Source organism: Malania oleifera, chromosome 7 (genome assembly GCF_029873635.1).
Source record: "Malania oleifera isolate guangnan ecotype guangnan chromosome 7, ASM2987363v1, whole genome shotgun sequence".
Taxonomy (NCBI): Eukaryota; Viridiplantae; Streptophyta; class Magnoliopsida; order Santalales; family Ximeniaceae; genus Malania; species Malania oleifera.
In genome coordinates, this window is record NC_080423.1 from 104,507,570 (window position 1) to 104,525,610 (window position 18,041).

General features: G+C 42.9%; 1 protein-coding gene and 2 long non-coding RNA genes across 3 annotated transcripts; 1 reads left to right on the top strand and 2 right to left on the bottom strand.

The window, feature by feature from the left end:
• The first annotated feature begins 404 nt into the window (after positions 1 to 404).
• LOC131160192 (leucine-rich repeat receptor-like serine/threonine/tyrosine-protein kinase SOBIR1) lies at positions 405 to 2,850 on the top strand. The gene has a single exon (XM_058115596.1). It carries the CDS (start codon positions 526 to 528, stop codon positions 2,485 to 2,487), a length of 1,962 nt encoding a protein of 653 aa, XP_057971579.1. The 5' UTR covers positions 405 to 525; the 3' UTR covers positions 2,488 to 2,850.
• A 5,991-nt stretch (positions 2,851 to 8,841) lies between these two features.
• On the bottom strand, positions 8,842 to 10,328 carry LOC131159952 (uncharacterized). Its single transcript, XR_009137896.1, has 3 exons — positions 10,281 to 10,328; positions 10,119 to 10,181; positions 8,842 to 9,051 (listed from the first exon to the last, which is right to left on the bottom strand). It is a non-coding gene; the product is annotated as an uncharacterized LOC131159952 (long non-coding RNA).
• Positions 10,329 to 16,008: 5,680 nt separating this feature from the next.
• LOC131159953 (uncharacterized) lies at positions 16,009 to 17,837 on the bottom strand. The gene is made up of 4 exons (XR_009137897.1): positions 17,722 to 17,837; positions 17,584 to 17,629; positions 17,422 to 17,484; positions 16,009 to 16,354 (listed from the first exon to the last, which is right to left on the bottom strand). It is a non-coding gene; the product is annotated as an uncharacterized LOC131159953 (long non-coding RNA).
• Between the last annotated feature and the right edge of the window lie 204 nt (positions 17,838 to 18,041).

The following is an 18,041-nucleotide window of genomic DNA, read 5'->3' on the forward strand; positions in this document are numbered from 1 at the left end:
AAGGTCAAATTTATTAAATAAAAATACAATAATTCTCCACGAATGTTGAATGAATTTGTAGCAATGATTACAAAAACCTAAAAAATTACCGAACGCAAAAAAAAGGTCAAATGATGGCTCAAGACTTGAGTGCAAGCTTAAATTTGAAAATATATATATATAAAAGTTTCATACATTCGTATATATAGATGAATGTATGAGGCTTTTATATTAGAGGTATGAATTTGAGTTTAAATAGGTAAAACACATAGTTATTACGACGTTAGTTCAATCGGTTGTCTTTCACTGCAAACTAACTTCTTTTTTTGTGGCATAATATAATTAATTATTAGGAAATTGGAGCCCTACGTTGCAAGAGTATTGCTATTTTTAGAGAGAGAGCTAACGTGGATGGGCCCGGAGCAACCTTTTCCACACAGCCTGCCGGTACATATAGACCAGTCACAAAGCCCCCCACAGTCGTGAACTCCCATCCCACCACAGCTACTAACAGGATAACGCCGCCGCGGCCGGTGCTGCAAACCGATGGCGTTCGCCGCCGGAAATACCACCTTCCCTCTCCTCACCTTCTTCTCTCTCCTAATCCTCGCAAATGCGAAGCTCAATCTCCACCACCCAGACCACGACGCAATCCTCACGCTCCAAAAAGACTTGGGCATCGCTGGTCAACAGCTCCTTCGTTCGGTCAACCCGTGCGACGCCGACGGCGTCCACTGCGAACGGAGACTCGCCGAAGGCTCTTACGTTCTCAGAATAACGCGAATCGTCTTCGAGTCCCGGCGCCTCACCGGGTCCATCTCGCCGGCGATCGGAAAGCTCTCCGAGCTCAGAGAGATCTCCTTGCAAAACAACCACCTCGTTGACCGACTACCTCCCCAGATCGTTGACTGCGCGAAGCTCGAAATCCTCAACCTCCGAAACAATCGATTTTCCGGCGAAATACCCTCGGAATTCTCATCCCTTTTGCGCCTTCGAATCCTCGATCTCTCCGCCAACAGATTCTCCGGCAATCTGAATTTCCTGAAATACTTTCCCAACCTCGAAACACTTTCCCTCGCGGACAATCACTTCACCGGCAAAATTCCAACCTCGCTCCGCTCCTTCCGCAACCTCCGAACCTTCAACTTCTCCGGCAACATCCTCCTCGAAGGCTCCACGCCCGCTACGAACCGGGTCAATTGGGTCGGCTATGACCCGAGTTCGAAACGCTTCGCGTCCCCCGAAAACTCAAATTGGGTCAACCGGCACAATCGGGTCGGATTCGAATCGGTTCCTAAACGTTTTGTGCTCACCGAAAACTCAAACCGGATCCGAGCTAAGGCTCCGACACAGGCACCGTCTCCGGCGACAGGAGCGGTATCTCCGGGCCCGTCGGCGGCTCCGATCAAGCACAAAAAGAGCAAGAACAAGATCGGGGGATGGGTACTCGGTTTCTTCGTCGGAGCGGTAGCCGGAATCGTTTCCGGGATAGTTTTCTCCGTGCTGTTCAAGCTGCTGATGCTGATTATCAAAGGGAAGGGAAAGGACTCCGGCCCGGCGATCTTCAGTCCTCAGATAAAAAAGGCGGAGGACCTCGCCTTCCTAGAGCGAGACGACGGCCTGGCGTCGCTTCAAATAATCGGAAAAGGCGGGAGCGGCGAGGTCTACAAGGCCGAACTCCCCGGCAGCAACGGCAAAATGATTGCGATAAAGAAGATAGTCCAGCCGCCGAAGGAGGCCGCGGAGCTCGCCGATGAGGAGAGCAGGGTCCTCAACAAGAAGATGCGGCAGATCCGGTCGGAGATCAACACCGTGGGAAAAATCCGGCACCGGAACCTCCTCCCTCTCCTGGCCCACGTCTGCCGCCCCGACTGCCACTACCTGGTGTACGAGTTCATGAAGAACGGGAGCCTGCAGGACTTGATGAACGACGTCGCCGTGGGGCGGCGGGACCTGGACTGGCCGACGCGGCACCGCATCGCGGTGGGGGTGGCGGCGGGGCTGGAGTACCTGCACACGTGCCAGAGCCCGAGGATCATCCACCGGGACCTGAAGCCGGGGAACGTTCTCCTCGACGACGAGATGGAGGCGAGGATCTCGGACTTCGGGCTGGCGAAGGCGATGCCGGACGCGAATACGCACGTGACGAGCTCGAACGTGGCGGGGACGGTGGGGTACATAGCGCCGGAGTACCACCAGACGCTGAAGTTCACGGACAAGTGCGATATATACAGCTTCGGGGTGTTGTTGGGGGTGTTGGTGGTGGGGCGGCTGCCGTCGGACGATTTCTTCCAGAACACGGCGGAGATGAGCCTGGTGAAGTGGATGAGGAACGTGATGACGTCGGAGGATCCGGGAAGGGCGGTGGATGAGAGGCTGATGGGGAATGGGTTCGAGGAGCAGATGCTGTTGGTGCTGAAGATTGCTTGCTTCTGTACTCTGGATGATCCCAAGCAGAGGCCTAACAGCAAGGACGTTAGGTGCATGCTGGCCCAGATCAAGCACTGAGATAAACATATCCATGCAGGAAGAAGACGATCGATCGAGAAGGATTGAAGTTTAGTGTAATGTACGTACTTGCATGGTTTGTGGATGTTAATAACTATGGAGATCAGGAGCATGCAGGGTGTTCGAGATGTAAGAATAAGTAAGTGATGCATCAGTCGTACGTGGAAAGTGTAAAATGTGGGTGTGGTTAATTATAGGGTTTTTGTCGAAGAGTTTTATGTTTTGTTTGTCTGGTTAATTATTGTGGTTCTTTGTTGAAAGGCATGCATGCAGAAATGCATGTCGCATGTTTTTATAGGAGCAAATTAATTAACATTTGCTATTGCCAAAAATAAATTGATAGGATCTTCATTTCGTTTTTAATTAGTTTGTTTTGTTATAAATTAAAGAAAATATCTAATTAGTGACCTTCTTTGAGTATTCTTAAACATGTTTCAGTGTTCTTAAACATGGTTAATGATTTTGGCAACTGCCCGAGTTGTAAATTAAAGAAAATATCTAATTAGCTAGTGACCTTAATCCTCAGTGTTCCTCGACATGACTGATTTTGGCAATATATAATCAGAGTTTAAAGCTTTTACAACGTTTAAATGTAGGAGCATGCTAATTAATTACGTTTTATAATTTATCAAATTATAAATTCAAGCAATACCTTACTAATATATGCAATACAAAGCAAATTGAAAAGTTTTTTATTCGTATATTTATACAGTTTTTTACCATATAAATTACTCTCATGGGCGAAGCATGAATCATCTTACTAGTCTAAACGTACTAATCAACATAAACATGCATTTAAATGAACTAAATATGGATTTTGATTTTTTTTTTATTTGATTATCTATCTAATATGTACGCATGGATTATTCTTGATTTGCCAAGTGTTCAAGAGTGCACTAATTTTATACGTATTTTGTGTAAATATTGATATCTCACCATGCATCATAAATTTAAAGCATGCACCCTCACCTCTCACGTGTACTCTTGATAATATGTACAATTATTTAGTTAAATTTTTATTTCTAATATTAACGGTCTGTTTGGAACTTGGAAAATTTTAAGTAAAGGAAAAGAAAATATGAAAGAATCTTTTTTTTTTTTTTTTTATATTTAGCTCTCAAGGAAAGCAGGAAATAAAAATTAAAATTAAAATTAAACAAAAAAATATTCCTTAATTTTTAACCACATTAAAATAAATTTCTGTTTTTACTATCTGATATGGAGGGAAAATAAAGTGGAAAATATATTGAGGGCGCCACGGGTCTCCTCATAAATTAGACCACTAATTCTTTTGACGCCACCTCTTCTAGCGAGACGGCGAATCGCAAGCTTCGTAATGCCCTGGATGTTATCTCGCAGAACCTTCCTGTGACGCTTTGCTCCGCCCTTTCCCAAGCCCTTGCCTCCCTTCCCTCTGTCGGACATTTTCAAGAGCTTCTAGATTTTTTTTTTAAGACACGGATGAATATTCGTGGTTCATTCACATCTTTCTCTGGGCTATGCACTCCACGCCAAGCGGGTCACCATTATGCCTAAGGTTATCCAACTTGTGCGTCCCTCAGCACGAACAAGCTACCTAAAGCTAGGCTACATAGGCACAACCGAGGCGCTGAGGCTTATTTAATTTTATTACTGTGCTTCAATTTTTGCTATTGTCCTTGCATCACGCTAAGACTTGATTAAGTTTATTATTGTGCTTCAATTTTTGCTATTATTCTTGCATTCTTTTTTTTGTCTACATGGCCTCTTTAACTGATGTTGTTCACCCTATAGAGATTGTTCTAAATAGCTCCAACTATAATGCATGGGCCCAACAAAAGTCAGTTTTTTTGATTGGTCGGAGATTATGACGTTTTGTCATTGGAACAAAACAAAACCCACAAAAACTGACACGCAATCAACAGAAGAGTTTGATGAGGCTCTTAATGAATGGGAAAGTACTCACTGTAAGATCCTTTCCTAATTTATTAACACATCCATTCCTACTATTCAGAGTCTACTTCCTAAATTTCGTAATGCCAAACTTGCTTAGGATTTTTCTGGCCAAACGATACAACTATGGTAGTGATGCTGCTCTCGAGTTTCAGTTGGAAACTAAACTTTCCCAGATGCGTTAGGAACCTGGACAATCTATTGCCGAATTTCATGCTCAAGTTAGTGGCATTTGGGATCAGCTTTCTTAAGCTGACCCTGCTTTTTTCGATAAACGAATGATTAAAACTCAGTTTGCTCGCACCATTAAAGTCTTTCGGTCCGATAATGCCCTGGAATATACTTCTACCCCTTTCATTGAAGAACTTCGAGAGGCCGGCACTTTATCCCATCGATCTTGTCCATCCACCTCCCAACATAATGGTCGTGCCAAAAACGTAAGCACCGTCACATCCTTTTGGGGTGAAAGCTGCTCTTATCACTGTTTACACTATTAATCAGGTTCCAACCCATACTCTTTCCAATAAATCTCCTTATGAGGCTCTATATGGAAAGGTACCTGATTATTTTCTTCTCAAAGTTTTTGGTTGTGCTTGCTTTTTTTTGCTTCCACCTCATGAACATACAAAACTTGAATCTCGCTCTCGTCTCTGTTGCTTTCTTGGTTATGGCATTGAACACAAGGGTTATCGGCACTATGACCCCATAGCCCAGCGTCTTCGCGTCTCTTGGCATGTTCAGTTTTGAGAACACAAAATGTTCGCTAGTATCTCTCCATTTTCTTCCGATTGTCTCTCATACTCCCCCAATTTCACTGATCCTACCCTCGATCCCCCTCCCATATCGCAAAGCTTGTTCTATTCCTATTTTGCAACAATATATGTTTGAAGAACTTGATGCACTTCACAAAACTCATACTTGGGACCTGGTTGACCTACCTCTTGGTAAGACTGTGGTTGGAACAAATGGGTGTATAAACAAAAAACAAACTCTGACGGTTCTGAAGTACGACATAAAGCTCGTTTAGTGGCAAAGGGCTTTACTTAGGAATATGACATTGATTATGAGGAGACATTTGCCCCTGTTGCTCGTATTACCTTTGTTCGCCCCCTTTTGGCTGTTGCCTTTGCTTGGCGATGGCCTTTATTTCAGATGGATGTCAAGAATGCCTTCTTACATGGTAATTTGGTTGAGGAGGTATATATGCAGCCCCCTCCTGGGTATCCTCATTCTCCTGGTCAGGTTTGTCGTCTCTGCCGTGCTTTATATGGGCTTAAGTAAGTTCCTCGTGCTTGGTTTGCCAAGTTCAGCTCCACTATTGCCCAGCTTGGGTTTGCCTCTAGCCCCTATGATTTAGCTCTTTTTACCCATCACACTGCTACTTGCATCACTCTTCTACTACTTTATGGTGATGATATGATCATTACTGATGACGATACTTCTGGTATTCATGATCTTAAGCAATTTCTGTGTTGACAATTTGAGATGAAAGACCTCGGTTCTCTTCTCTACTTCCTTGGCTTAGAAGTGTCCCCTACCTCTGATGGCTACTCCTTGACCCAAGCCAAATATGCCTCTGATCTTCTCACCCATGCTGGCCTCACCGATTGTAAGATAACTAATAGTCCGCTGGAGCCCAACATCAAACTCTGTCCTACTGATGGGGAGCTCCTTCCTGATGCCACTCGTTACTGACAGCTCGTTGGGAGCTTGATTTATCTCACTGTCACTCGACCGAACATTGCCTATGCGGTGCGCCTTGTTAGTCAGTTTATGTAGGCTCCTCAGTCTATTCACTATGTCATTGTTCTTCGCATCTTACGATATGTGAAAGGCACCTTATTTCATGGCTTTTTTTTTTTTCCTCTCACTCATCCTTGACATTACAAGTTTATTCCGATGTTGGGTAGGGGACCCTACTAATCAACGGTCTACCACTGGTTTTCTTTTTTTGCTTAGTGACTCTCTTATCTCTTGGCGGAGCAAAAAGCAGACTTTTGTTGCTCGCTCTAGCACTGAGGCTAAGTATCGGGCTCTTGCTGATACTGCTTCTGGGCTTCTTTGGCTTCGTTGGCTTCTCCAAGTTCCTCAGCCCTCGAGCACTCCGCTTTATTGTGACAATCATAGTGTTGTCCAGATCGCTCACAACGCACCAAACATATCGAGATCGACCGTCATTTTGTGCGTCATCATCTTCAGGACGGGACACTTCGCCTCTTGTTAGTTCATTCGACTAATCAGTTGGCTGATATCTTCACGAAATCTCATGAACGTAGTCGTCATCGTGCTTTAGTCTGCAAACTCCATATAATGACCCGAAGAATAATGTCATTTAAATAATAAAGAATGAGAGAAATAGAAACACGAACAAAAGGAGACATTAGATTTCGTCGACGACGTTACATTTTGGATATAATAACCCCAGAAATTTTCCAAGCACTCGTCGATGAACACAGGCGTTTCATCGACGAGGGTTCTTCAGCATCTCATTGACGAGGTCCCATCTCATTGACGAGAAGATACCGAGAGAGAATTATTGGGAAGTCTAAAATTCGTCGACAAGGGGGCAGGTTCGTCGACGAACTTTCTATAGGACTCGTCGATGAGGTGACGTGGCTTGTCAACGAATCCCGCAGTATAAATAATGCAAAAACTCGATTAAACGCAGATTTTCAGCTCCGTGCTCTCTCTCTCTCTCTCTCTCTCTCTCTCTCTCTCTCTCTCTCTCTCTCTCTCTCTCTCTCTCTCCTACGACATCTCCTCCATCTCTCTTCGATTTTGGTCCCGTCAGTCACCGGATTAACGATTTAAGGCCACCACAACGCTCCTGGGGGAGTTCTCTTCAAGTTTGCTAGGGCGGATCGTCGGTGGGATCGAGTCGAATTTCTTTCTAGAATCAGGGTAAGACCTTTTAGTCAAATTTTGACCTTCTGGCAATTGTAGAAAATGATGTAAGTCAAGAAATATTGATATTCTGTTATGACAAATGTGGTTTTCAGGGTGTGAAATAGGAAGCCCTGTGGTGTAGGACCAGTATACGATAGAGGCTTTTCAACAGTTAGGTAAGGGAAACATGCTATGCTAGGAAAACCTACAATGATTTCAGTATGAAGTTTATGTTTTTACCAGATTATTATTCAAAGCAGAAATTTATGCAATTTATTATTAAGATTAAAGTGTTTTAAATTATTATGTGGCATGAGAGTATGAATATCGTATAGAAATATGTTTATATAGTATTTTCAGGAATATGTTTTACAGAATATATAGGCAGTAAAATGCATTTACAACATCTTTCATAATATTATGATTTTACAGTTTTACAGCACCATAACAGGTAGATTCACAGTTATCTCAGAAAAATACAATTGATGTAGTTACAGATTATTAGAGCATCATGGTTTATACATTTATTACAGAATCATGGTACAACAGTTAGTTGTATATAGAAATGTATTATATAGTATCAGACCATGATGGATCAAACAGCAGAGCACGGTACCGTAGCTACATATATACAGATATTCAGTTTAGAGTGTAACACTTAACTCAGATAGTAAGTGGTATGAGATCGATCGTGCCTAGTTGTGGATAGGCTCCCCATCAGATATGGGTTGAGGAGGGCCAATCTGATCGAGGAGTAGAGTGGTTTACCCTGGTCAGCTAGCTAGGATAGATCCAGCCTTTGGACTACACAACCCTATCATGAGGAATTAAATCATGACATACAACCATTTAGAGAAATATTCTCAGATATTATAGTATTATCAGATTTTTTGAAATAGTAGTATTATTATGAAAAGTAATTTTATACAATTTGACATGTTAAATTATGTAATTAAAGGTTTTATAATATGTTAGTAGTATCAGCATTTTCCATTTTAGTTATTTGTACTACTCTTAACTCGGATTAATTTTTACAGATCTACGTCTCTGTAGCCGCACACTAGTGATAACATGTTTTGTCTTACTAAGCTTTGGCTCATCCCAGTGTTGAATTATTTTTCAAGTGAGCTAGTTGGGCGAGCGGAGCAAGCTCACAGATAAAGGAGCTGTTAGTCTGCCTTTTTTAAAAGTGAGTGTTTTTGGAGTACAATTTTGTTAACCCTGGTATTAGTAAGAGTAGTTCTTGAGAGTACAGTGAAATATGTAGTATTTGTGGAATATTTAGACACTCTGGTATTGTATATATATATAAGGTTGTATTTCATGTAAACTGCTTTCCGCTGTGTAGGAAATTGTTTTAATTTAAAATAGTAGAGAATTTATGTAACGACCCGCTCCTTTTTCGCATATTATTTTTTTTTATATAAATAAATTATCATCATATCATACATTCCAGCTCAGCAGGTCACAATCCACCTGAACCCGTGGGCACCAGGGATATAACAAAACATACAACAGAAGCCTATGCAGCAGAAAGTACAAAATTATATACATCTCATCACAATGTGCATAACACATACCAGAGTCACTACAATTACTATCTCACAGTATATACATCCCAAAAATGAAATCTAGGGACAATCCCCACAAAAACCTAACTGTCCCTACCAAAAACTTACCCTTCCAAAGAGGGCAACCAACTGATCTAGATCAGCGGGGCTTTTCCCGCTCTCCTATCAGGGGCTCCTGAAAAATGTATAAGATTTAGGGGTGAGACACCTCTCAGTAAGGGAAATAAACTAATACCAGTGTGTGGCAACATGAGTATTCTGTGTTCTACATATACCATACATAACATATTTAATACTGTTTATCAAATCTGGGAAAACATATGCATATCAACACATAGCAGAATATACTGCATTTTCATAAACATATCTCATCTCATACACTAATAATAACATAAAACAATCCTGGTAGGTTAGCTGGCTGTTGTCATGTATTACCCCCACATGACTGGGTTGTGTGGCCCGAAGGCGGGACTTGACAATAGTTGGCCGACCACTGCCAAGTCAAACAGTAGTCTGTAGGTCCGATGGGTCTACCCAGACTGGTCCGTACACCAGGGGCGATAACAGCACACTTCTTGAAAATAACCACATCGATCATCCAATCTCACACCACTCCGTACAGCGGCGTTAACACAGATATCATGATCACGAAGACCATGGACACATAACAACGGTACCGTGCAAGTGCTAGCCTAGACCAAGCCAACCAGGTTCTGATATCATATACATATACTAAAATAGTGATACATAAATATCTCATATCATTTATTTTCGCATCAATCATATCATTTCACATATATACGTGTATCATAAAAATCATCGGCCCGTACGCCGGTATTACACATTTTAACATAGCACGGCCCGTACGCCGGTAAATCACATAGCACAGCCCGTACGCTGGCAATCCACATAGCACGGCCCATACGCCGGCAATCTCATCCACATAGCACGGCCCATACGCCGGCAAATCACATATACATATAAAAATATCTCGGCCCGTACGCCGGTTTTCCATCATAGAAATCCATATCATCCCCATTCCAAAAAAAAAACAGTACAAAACATTTTTATACTTATGCCACACTAAACAAATTTTCCTCGTATTCAACATATCATCATTTAAACAATATTTTCCAAATATAAATCATATATATAAATATATTTATTTTTCCTAAAACCAGATGCTACATATATGTATACATGCATTTTCTTAAACAAAACTAGCTTAGTTTATCCCCTTACCTGATTCCTGAAAAGCCCCTAAGAAAATCTCCCCCGTACCCACAAGGTTCTCAACTCAACACCCTGAAAATGAAAACTCGCAGAATTAAAGTTCAGTATTTTCGTACGTACAACATTTTCTATAACTACCACTAAGTCAAATTCGACTTTAAAAAGTCTTACCTCAACTTAGGGATGATTTCCCACGTTCCCAATCAACACCCTGGAACTGAAAATTTCCAGTATTAAAGTTCAGTATTTTTACGCGTATATCACTTTCTTCAACTGTCAAAAATCCAAATATTGAATATAAAGCCTTACCTTGGATTTGGGATGAAATCCAATTTCGTTTTCCTGACGATCCGTTCCGGCAAACTTGTAGAGAATTTCACCAGGAGCGTCGTGGTGGTTTCGGTTTGTCGATCCGACGTAAAACTAACCCGAAATCGAAGAGAGAGAGAGAGTTGTAGGAGAGAGAGAGAGAGAGAGAGAAAGTGAGAGAGAAGAGAGACACGGCCAACAAATCCAAAAATTGGATTTCCTTCCAAAGCTTCTTAAAGAAGCTTGCTAATTTAATAATATATATATATAATAAACCTAAAGTAAAGTAAAGAAGCTTTCATACCTTTTATATATATATATATACACACACACACACACACAAGTATATATATATATATATATTTGTTCCTTATCATACTGTTTATTTTATTTATTAATTTAATTAATTAATTTTATTTTATTATTTTATTATTATTATTATTTTTTTTTTTTTCGGGTTACTACATTCCTCCCCCCTTAAAAGAATTTCGTCCTCGAAATTTACTGTTTCCGTACTCGCTATCCTTTAATCAGGAAAAAGGGTCTACTCATTTTATTACCTATCCTCACTTATGGCGGAGGAATACCGTGGTTACATCTCGAGTCTTGGAAGATTACATATAAAAAAAAGAAAACCATTCTCCCAAAACTAAAGTACTACACTATTCAACCATTATATGTACCTGCAACAGAAAACTACTTAACTATTTACATTTATTCACTCAGACTTCTTGAAATAAATGCGGATACCTTTGCTTCATCTGCTCCTCAGACTCCCAAGAAGCCTCTTCTACTGCATGATTCCTCCACAAGACTTTTACTTGAGGAATCATCCTGTTACGTAGCTCTTGCACTTTCCTATCCAGAATCTGTATTGGTATCTCTTCATATCCCAGTGAATCACTAAGCTCTAACTCATCATAATTGATGACATGAGAAGGGTCTGTGACGTATTTCCTCAACACAGCTACATGAAATACGCTGTGAATCCTGGACAATACAGGTGGCAAAGCTAGCCTGTAGGCTACCGGTCCCACTTTATCTAGAATCTCAAATGGACCGATAAACCTAGGACTAAGTTTACCCTTCCTCCCAAATCGCATAACCCCTTTCATCGGAGCTATCTTCAAAAATACGTGATCACCTACGTCAAACTCTAAATTCCTGCGGCGATGGTCAGCATAACTCTTCTGTCGGCTCTGAGCTGCACTGATCCTGTCCCTGATAAGACGAACTTTATCACACGTCTGCTGAACCAGCTCTGGTCCCACTACTCGCCGCTCACCCACTTCATCCCAAAACAAAGGAGAACGACATCTCCTACCGTATAAAGCCTCAAATGGTGCCATGCCAATGCTAGATTGATAACTGTTATTATACGCAAATTCTACTAATGACATGAACTGAGTCCAACTACCCCCAAAGTCTAGTACACACGCTCTGAGCATGTCCTCTAATATTTGTATCGTCCTCTCAGTCTGCCCGTCTGACTGAGGATGGAATGCCGTACTAAACGATAACTGAGACCCCAGAGCCTCCTACAGACTCCTCCAAAATCGTGATGTGAATCGTGGGTCTCGATCCGACACAATAGATACAGGCACCCCATGAGAACGTACTATCTCCTGAATGTAAATCTCCGCTAAAAGGCTGAGGGAGTAGCTGATCTTGATGGAAATAAAGTGGGCCGTCTTTGTCAATCGATCAACAATCACCCAGATGGCATTATGACCATGTAATGCCGTCGGCAGTCCTGACACAAAGTCCATCGATATGTGATCCCACTTCCACTCCGGGATGAATAACGGCTGCAACTGCCCTGCCGGTCTCTGGTGTTCAGCCTTTACCTGCTGGCACGTCAAACACTGCGCTACATACTCAGCAATCTCTCTCTTCATACCACTCCACCAGTATGACTCTCGCAGATCTCTGTACATCTTCGTACTACCGGGATGAACTGTATACAAAGATCTGTGAGCCTCCTCTAGAATAGTCTTCCTGATCTCAGTATCGGCAGGAACACATAATCTGGAACGGAACCGCAAAGCTCCGTCATCTGCAATACTGAACTCCTCCCCCTGCCCACTCTGTACTCTGTCTATCACCTCCACTAGCTCTGGATCTTCCTTCTGGGCAGCTTTAATTCTCTCCTGTGGAGTAGGCTGTACCACTAGGCTGGCAATACATACTGGGAGATCACTCTCCACCAACTCTATGCCGAGTCTCTCCAGATCCATAATGATCGGATGCTGGATCCCCATAGCCGCCAACACCGGCTCCCTGGATTTCCTGCTCAACGCATCAGCTACCACGTTTGCTTTCCCTGGGTGATAACTGATGGTACAATCAAAATCCTTAATCAGCTCCAACCACCTTCTCTGCCTCATATTCAGTTCTTTCTGTGTAAAGAAATACTTCAAACTTTTATGGTCGGAGAAGATCTCACACTGCTCACCGTACAGGTAATGCCTCCAAATCTTCAGTGCGTGTACCACTGCAGCCAACTCAAGATCATGGGTAGGGTAGTTCTTCTCATATTCTTTCAACTGCCTAGATGCATACGCCACTACCCTGCCATGCTGCATTAATACACAGCCAAGTCCCTTCAAGGACGCATCACTATAAATGGTATACCCTTCACCCCCACATGGAATGATCAACACTGGTGCTGTGACTAGTCTCTGCTTCAGCTCCTGAAAACTCTGCTCACAACTATCGTCCCACTCAAATCTAACATTCTTCCTCGTCAATCGTGTCAAGGGCCCTGACAAAGTTGAGAATCCCTCAACAAAACGACGATAATAGCCTGCTGGCCCCAAGAAACTCCCGATCTCCTGGACATTTCTCGGTCTAGCCCAATTCACTATAGCCTCAATTTTGCTAGGATCCACAGAAATACCGCCTCCAGATACAACATGCCCCAAGAACACGACCTTCTCCAGCCAAAATTCACATTTACTGAACTTGGCGTACAACTTCTTTTCCCGAAGTGTCTGCAAAACCTGCCTCAAGTGCGTCTCATGCTCCTCATAGGTCCTAGAATAGACCAGTACATCATCAATAAAAACAACAACAAACTGGTCTAGGTATTGGTGGAAGACTCTATTCATCAAGTCCATAAATACCGCAGGAGCATTCGTCAAACCAAACGGCATCACTAGAAACTCGTAATGCCCATACCTAGTCCTGAAGGTCGTCTTTGAGACGTCTTCTGCTTTCACCTTCACCTGATGGTAGCCAGATCTGAGGTCAATCTTCGAATACACCCGTGTACCCTGGAGCTGGTCAAACAAATCATCGATACGGGGTAGAGGATACTTATTCTTGGTTGTCACTTTATTTATCTCCCTATAGTCTATACACATCCTCATAGTCCCGTCTTTCTTTTTCACAAATAAAACTGGAGCTCCCCACGGAGATACACTGGGCCGTATGAAGCCCTTATCTAGCAGATCTTGCAACTGATTCTTCAATTCTGCTAACTCCACTGGCGCCATTCGATAAGGTACTTTAGCAATCGGCGCTGTACCGGGAGGTAGATCAATAGAGAAATCCACCTCACGGTCGGGTGGCAAGCCTGGTAACTCATCTGGAAAAACATCCACAAACTCCTTCACTACAAGCGTGCTAGCAAGTTTTGACTCATTCTCTGACATCTCTTTCACAACCGCCACAAACCCCTGACAACCACTCAGCAGTAGTCTCCTGGCCTGAATAGCTGAAACTAGCTGAGGCAGGGATTGTACATGTGACCCTACAAACTTGAATTCTGCTTCCCCCGGGGGTCTAAATATCACCTCTCGTGCACGACAATCTATGCTGGCAAAATTAGCTGCTAGCCAATCCATACCAAATATAACGTCAAACCCATGCATGTCTAACACTATCAAATCAGCAGATAATGTTTTCCCCTGAATCTCTACTGGGCAGTCGCGGAGTACCCTACCACACCTCACTACCGACCCAGTCGGTGTAGATACCAACAGTTCAACATCTAATGATTGTGTTTCAGCCTCACATAATTTAATACACCCCAAGGACACAAACGAGTGTGTAGCTCCTGAATCAAATAATGCAATAACTTTAAAAGAAAGCATAATGACCATACCTGTCACCACGTCACCTGATGCCTCAGCCTCACCCGGCGTCAGAGTAAACACCCTGGCTGGAGCCGTATTCCTCTGCTGGCCCCCCCGTGGTGCTTGATAACCTCCCCGGTATGGTCTAGGAGCTGGAACTGCATCTGGTGGAGTAGGGCAGTCTCGTACCATGTGCCCCGATCTACCGCAGCGATAGCACACCGGAGCTGCATCTGGCGGGGTAGGACAATCTCGCACTATATGTCCCGATCTACCGCAGCGGTAGCACACTACACCACCAGCTCGACACTCTCCCCAGTGCCTCCTACCACAAGTCTGACAAACTGGAGGACCCTGCCCTGTCTGCACCTCGCGTCCTCCCGTCTCCTGTCTCCGCCCTCTACCATGATTACCTCTCCTCCACTGACCCGGCTTGTGACCTTGCTGGTAGCTCGTAGATGCAGATCTCTTCCTCTGTCCCTGCTCATCCGCATCAAGACGCTCACCAATCTCTGCCAAGGACGCCCTATCGACCAACTCAGCGAAGTCCTGGATCCGCAGCACCACCACCTGCCTAAATATACTCCGCCTCAAGCCTCTCTCAAACTGCCTCGCCTTCTTCACCTCATTAGGAACAATGTATGGGGCGAATCGAGAGAGCTCGATAAAACGTGCTGCATATTGCTGAACGGATAGCTGTCCCTGCTTCAGACTCAGGAACTCTTCTACCTTAGCCTCCCTCACAGTAGCTGGAAAATATCTATCAAAAAACAAATCTTTAAACCGGTCCCATGTCATAGCTATTGGAGTCACCCTTTGCTGCTCTAATAGTCTCACCGCAGTCCACCACCTCTCAGCCTCTCCTGTCAATTTATAGGTGGCAAAGAGGACCCTCTGTTCCTCAGTACATTGCAGCACAGCCAAGATTTTCTCAATCTCCTGCATCCAGTTCTCAGCGGCTACAGGATCAACTCCACCTGAGAACGCCGGAGGATTCATCTTCGTAAATTTCTCTATAGTGCACCCATGGCCTGTAGATGGACCACTCTGCTCCCTCGAGCTCCTAGCAATCTCAGCCATAACCTGCTGAGCCACGCTACGTAATACCGCATCAGAGTCGGTCCCAGCTGCACCTGATGGTCCTGCTCCATCACTGCCACTCGCATGGGCACTATTTCCTTCTGGATCCATCCTGGAAAATAGCAGTTGCAATTCAGTAATCCTATCCTCATAATTTACCCACCTAACCTCACCACTCATCTCAACATTTCTAACTCATTGTTAATCCCCAGTCCAACATTCTAGGAACACAACCCGACAATAGCTTACCATGGTTTTCCTGAAATCGTCACCCCAGGAAAAACACAGAAACCACCACGGAAGTCCTGCTTCTAGACTGTAGAACAAAACCTCAAATCATTTCCTAACTCTGGTATTGTTCCTGATGCACTCTAAAGTCTACAGAACCTAGCAACCTAGGCTCTGATACCAACTGTAACGACCCGCTCCTTTTTCGCATATTATTTTTTTTTATATAAATAAATTATCATCATATCATACATTCCAGCTCAGCAGGTCACAATCCACCTGGACCCGTGGGCACCAGGGATATAACAAAACATACAGCAGAAGCCTACGCAGCAGAAAGTACAAAATTATATACATCTCATCACAATGTGCATAACACATACCAGAGTCACTACAATTACTATCTCACAGTATATACATCCCAAAAATGAAATCTAGGGACAATCCCCACAAAAACCTAACTGTCCCTACCAAAAACTTACCCTTCCAAAGAGGGCAACCAACTGATCTAGATCAGCGGGGCTTTTCCCGCTCTCCTATCAGGGGCTCCTGAAAAATGTATAAGATTTAGGGGTGAGACACCTCTCAGTAAGGGAAATAAACTAATACCAGTGTGTGGCAACATGAGTATTCTGTGTTCTACATATACCATACATAACATATTTAATACTGTTTATCAAATCTGGGAAAACATATGCATATCAACACATAGCAGAATATACTGCATTTTCATAAACATATCTCATCTCATACACTAATAATAACATAAAACAATCCTGGTAGGTTAGCTGGCTGTTGTCATGTATTACCCCCACATGACTGGGTTGTGTGGCCCGAAGGCGGGACTTGACAATAGTTGGCCGACCACTGCCAAGTCAAACAGTAGTCTGTAGGTCCGATGGGTCTACCCAGACTGGTCCGTACACCAGGGGCGATAACAGCACACTTCTTGAAAATAACCACATCGACCATCCAATCTCACACCACTCCGTACAGCGGCGTTAACACAGATATCATGATCACGAAGACCATGGACACATAACAACGGTACCGTGCAAGTGCTAGCCTAGACCAAGCCAACCAGGTTCTGATATCATATACATATACTAAAATCGTGATACATAAATATCTCATATCATTTATTTTCGCATCAATCATATCATTTCACATATATACGTGTATCATAAAAATCATCGGCCCGTACGCCGGTATTACACATTTTAACATAGCACGGCCCGTACGCCGGCAAATCACATAGCACAGCCCGTACGCTGGCAATCCACATAGCACGGCCCATACGCCGGCAATCTCATCCACATAGCACGGCCCATACGCCAGCAAATCACATATACATATAAAAATATCTCGGCCCGTACGCCGGTTTTCCATAATAGAAATCCATATCATCCCCATTCCAAAAAAAAAACAGTACAAAACATTTTTATACTCATGCCACACTAAACAAATTTTCCTCGTATTCAACATATCATCATTTAAACAGTATTTTCCAAATATAAATCATATATATAAATATATTTATTTTTCCTAAAACCAGATGCTACATATATGTATACATGCATTTTCTTAAACAAAACTAGCTTAGTTTATCCCCTTACCTGATTCCTGAAAAGCCCCTAAGAAAATCTCCGCCGTACCCACAAGGTTCTCAACTCAACACCCTGAAAATGAAAACTCGCAGAATTAAAGTTCAGTATTTTCGTACGTACAACATTTTCTATAACTACCATTAAGTCAAATTCGACTTTAAAAAGTCTTACCTCAACTTAGGGATGATTTCCCACGTTCCCAATCAACACCCTGGAACTGAAAATTTCCAGTATTAAAGTTCAGTATTTTTACGCGTATATCACTTTCTTCAACTGTCAAAAATCCAAATATTGAATATAAAGTCTTACCTTGGATTTGGGATGAAATCCAATTTCGTTTTCCTGACGATCCGTTCCGGCAAACTTGTAGAGAATTTCGCCAGGAGCGTCGTGGTGGTTTCGGTTTGTCGATTCGGCGTAAAACTAACCCGAAATCGAAGAGAGAGAGAGAGTTGTAGGAGAGAGAGAGAGAAAGTGAGAGAGAAGAGAGACACGGCCAACAAATCCAAAAATTGGATTTCCTTCCAAAGCTTCTTAAAGAAGCTTGCTAATTTAATAATATATATATATATAATAAACCTAAAGTAAAGTAAAGAAGCTTTCATACCTTTTATATATATATATATATA

What these genes read in the sequence shown, in the direction of transcription:
- LOC131160192 (XM_058115596.1), top strand. Translation starts at nt 526, where the DNA reads ATGGCGTTCGCCGCCGGAAATACCACCTTCCCTCTCCTCACCTTCTTC.